Here is a 1,849-nt window from a genome sequence, read left to right as displayed (position 1 = left end):
TGTCCATCATCCGTCCATCCATCCATCTTCTTCATACTCTGACAGGGTAGCTGAACAGTTTCAGGAATCCAAAGTCGTCTCCGGTGGCGAGCAGCGTTCGGTCTCTAGTGAGCGATGCTGCGTTGATCTCAGTGATGTCACTGTGAGTTGGCCAGATTCCCTCACAACTGGATCCCAGTACAGAGGTCCAACTGGACCACTCGATCCGCTCCAGCTGCAAACACACAGAGCGGTAAAGGTAAACCCAGGAAGACCAGAGGCCCTCTCAGGGAAGACCCCTTCAGTCAAACTACAGCACATTTATGAAGTTCTGTAGAAGTGGTGAATAAAGGATGTTGGCTTTAATCTGTTTGGGTTTAAAACTCTTTCCTTAACCATCACCTGCAGAATTTTGTCTTTGAATGAGTTTTCCTGACCAAATAGCAGCAATGGAGGAATATATAATATATCTAAAGTTAAAAGCTGCAGATTAGGTCAAACCTGGTCTCTATAACGAGCAGCCAGAGGTTCTACTGCAGTAACATGAAGCTGCTGAGGCATCAGGTTCCATTCCTTCCCTGCAGGTGACCCAGACTAGAGTAATGACCCTGAATGTCCCCTCAGTCCTGCTAAGCAGGTCCAAACACAGAGACACGGACCTCAGAGTTCTGGATGGTTTGTCTTCTTCCTCTCGGGGCTTCGAAGAAAAGCTGCTCCTTTGCTCCGGTGTTGACCTGCAGCAGTTTACCTGCAACATGTTAAAAAAGCTGATTGGCTGTAAGGAGAGAGAAAAGGGGCGTGGCCTGTGCAAACAAAGGGAGCCTCATTTCATTTCAAAGACAGAGTTAACCTTTAACCCCGACTTCCACAGGGTTTTAAACGTTTCATAAATTTTAGAGTAAATATCAAAGGAATTCAGAAAGGTGAACGGTTCACTGACACGGTTCAGCTGAACTGGTTCTGAAGCCTTCAGCAGAGGGACGGTTTACCTCGGGCGTCCCAGTCCATGTGCGTGATGTAACTGGACGCTCCTTTACAGATCCCCAACCTCTTGGTGCTCAACGTGTTGTAGATGTCAACAAAGCTGTCATGTGACGCCACCGCCAGGTATTTCCCTGGATCTGAGAGCAGAAACACAGAAGAAGATCTTTCCAGATTCCAGCAGGAGGAGACGTTATGAAACCTCTGATGGTTGATTGATCGGGTCAAAACTGCAGAGTGTTGGACTCTGGAGGCTCTGGACTGAGAAAGACGGACCGTTATCAGCATCTCAGCATGTTTGGGTTTTTTTTATCTGTCACCTTTTAGCTACGTGTATTTTTCTGTAAATGTTCTGTTTGTAAAGCTTTATTTAATATAAGAATGTATTTTTCTGATTAAACATTAGTATGCAAGCAGAATGCTTGAGCTTAGCTGTAGCTGATTTAATTCACATTTTTTTGGGGGGAGGGGTTTGTTTACAAGTTTTAGTGGTTATTATGTGAAGGTTTTCCAGGCCAGTTGAGGTGAGGCCGCCTTTATTTCCTTAACATTCAGCAGAAATGAACCCATAAGATAAACCATAAAGACATTTGTTCCTTCACAAATGTCAGGTTGGAGGTAATGATTTAAAAACTTCTTTAAAAACAAATTCCTTACTATCTAGATGTAAATAAATAAATTCAAATACAAAAAAAACTGTAAAGTCAATTATTTTCTTTATTCAAAAAGTAAAAAATAAACTTTATTAATTAAAGACAAATCTCAGCCTTTGTATTAAAAAATAGAAAATCGAGATTTTGATATTAAAATTACAATTAGAAACTAGGGATGCACGATATTGAGATTTTGGCCGATATCCGATATGCCGATATTTTAAAACTCATGTAGC

General features: G+C 41.9%; 1 protein-coding gene across 1 annotated transcript in view; it reads right to left on the bottom strand.

The window, feature by feature from the left end:
- The window catches only part of LOC107090938 (echinoderm microtubule-associated protein-like 6), a 90,671-nt gene that overhangs the window by 22,293 nt on the left and 66,529 nt on the right, over positions 1-1,849 (bottom strand). Inside the window, exons 23-25 of the mRNA XM_015384593.1 lie at positions 969-1,100; positions 639-727; positions 38-214 (exon numbers count right to left, since the gene is read on the bottom strand). Of these exons, the coding sequence (XP_015240079.1) occupies positions 38-214; positions 639-727; positions 969-1,100 (398 nt within the window). The remainder of the gene's footprint in view (positions 1-37; positions 215-638; positions 728-968; positions 1,101-1,849) is intronic.

This window comes from Cyprinodon variegatus, unplaced genomic scaffold (assembly GCF_000732505.1).
Source record: "Cyprinodon variegatus isolate N-32 unplaced genomic scaffold, C_variegatus-1.0 Scaffold317, whole genome shotgun sequence".
Lineage (NCBI taxonomy): Eukaryota > Metazoa > Chordata > Actinopteri > Cyprinodontiformes > Cyprinodontidae > Cyprinodon > Cyprinodon variegatus.
The sequence above is the reverse complement of the archived record's forward strand: the minus strand, read 5'-3'. Positions and strand labels throughout refer to the sequence as shown.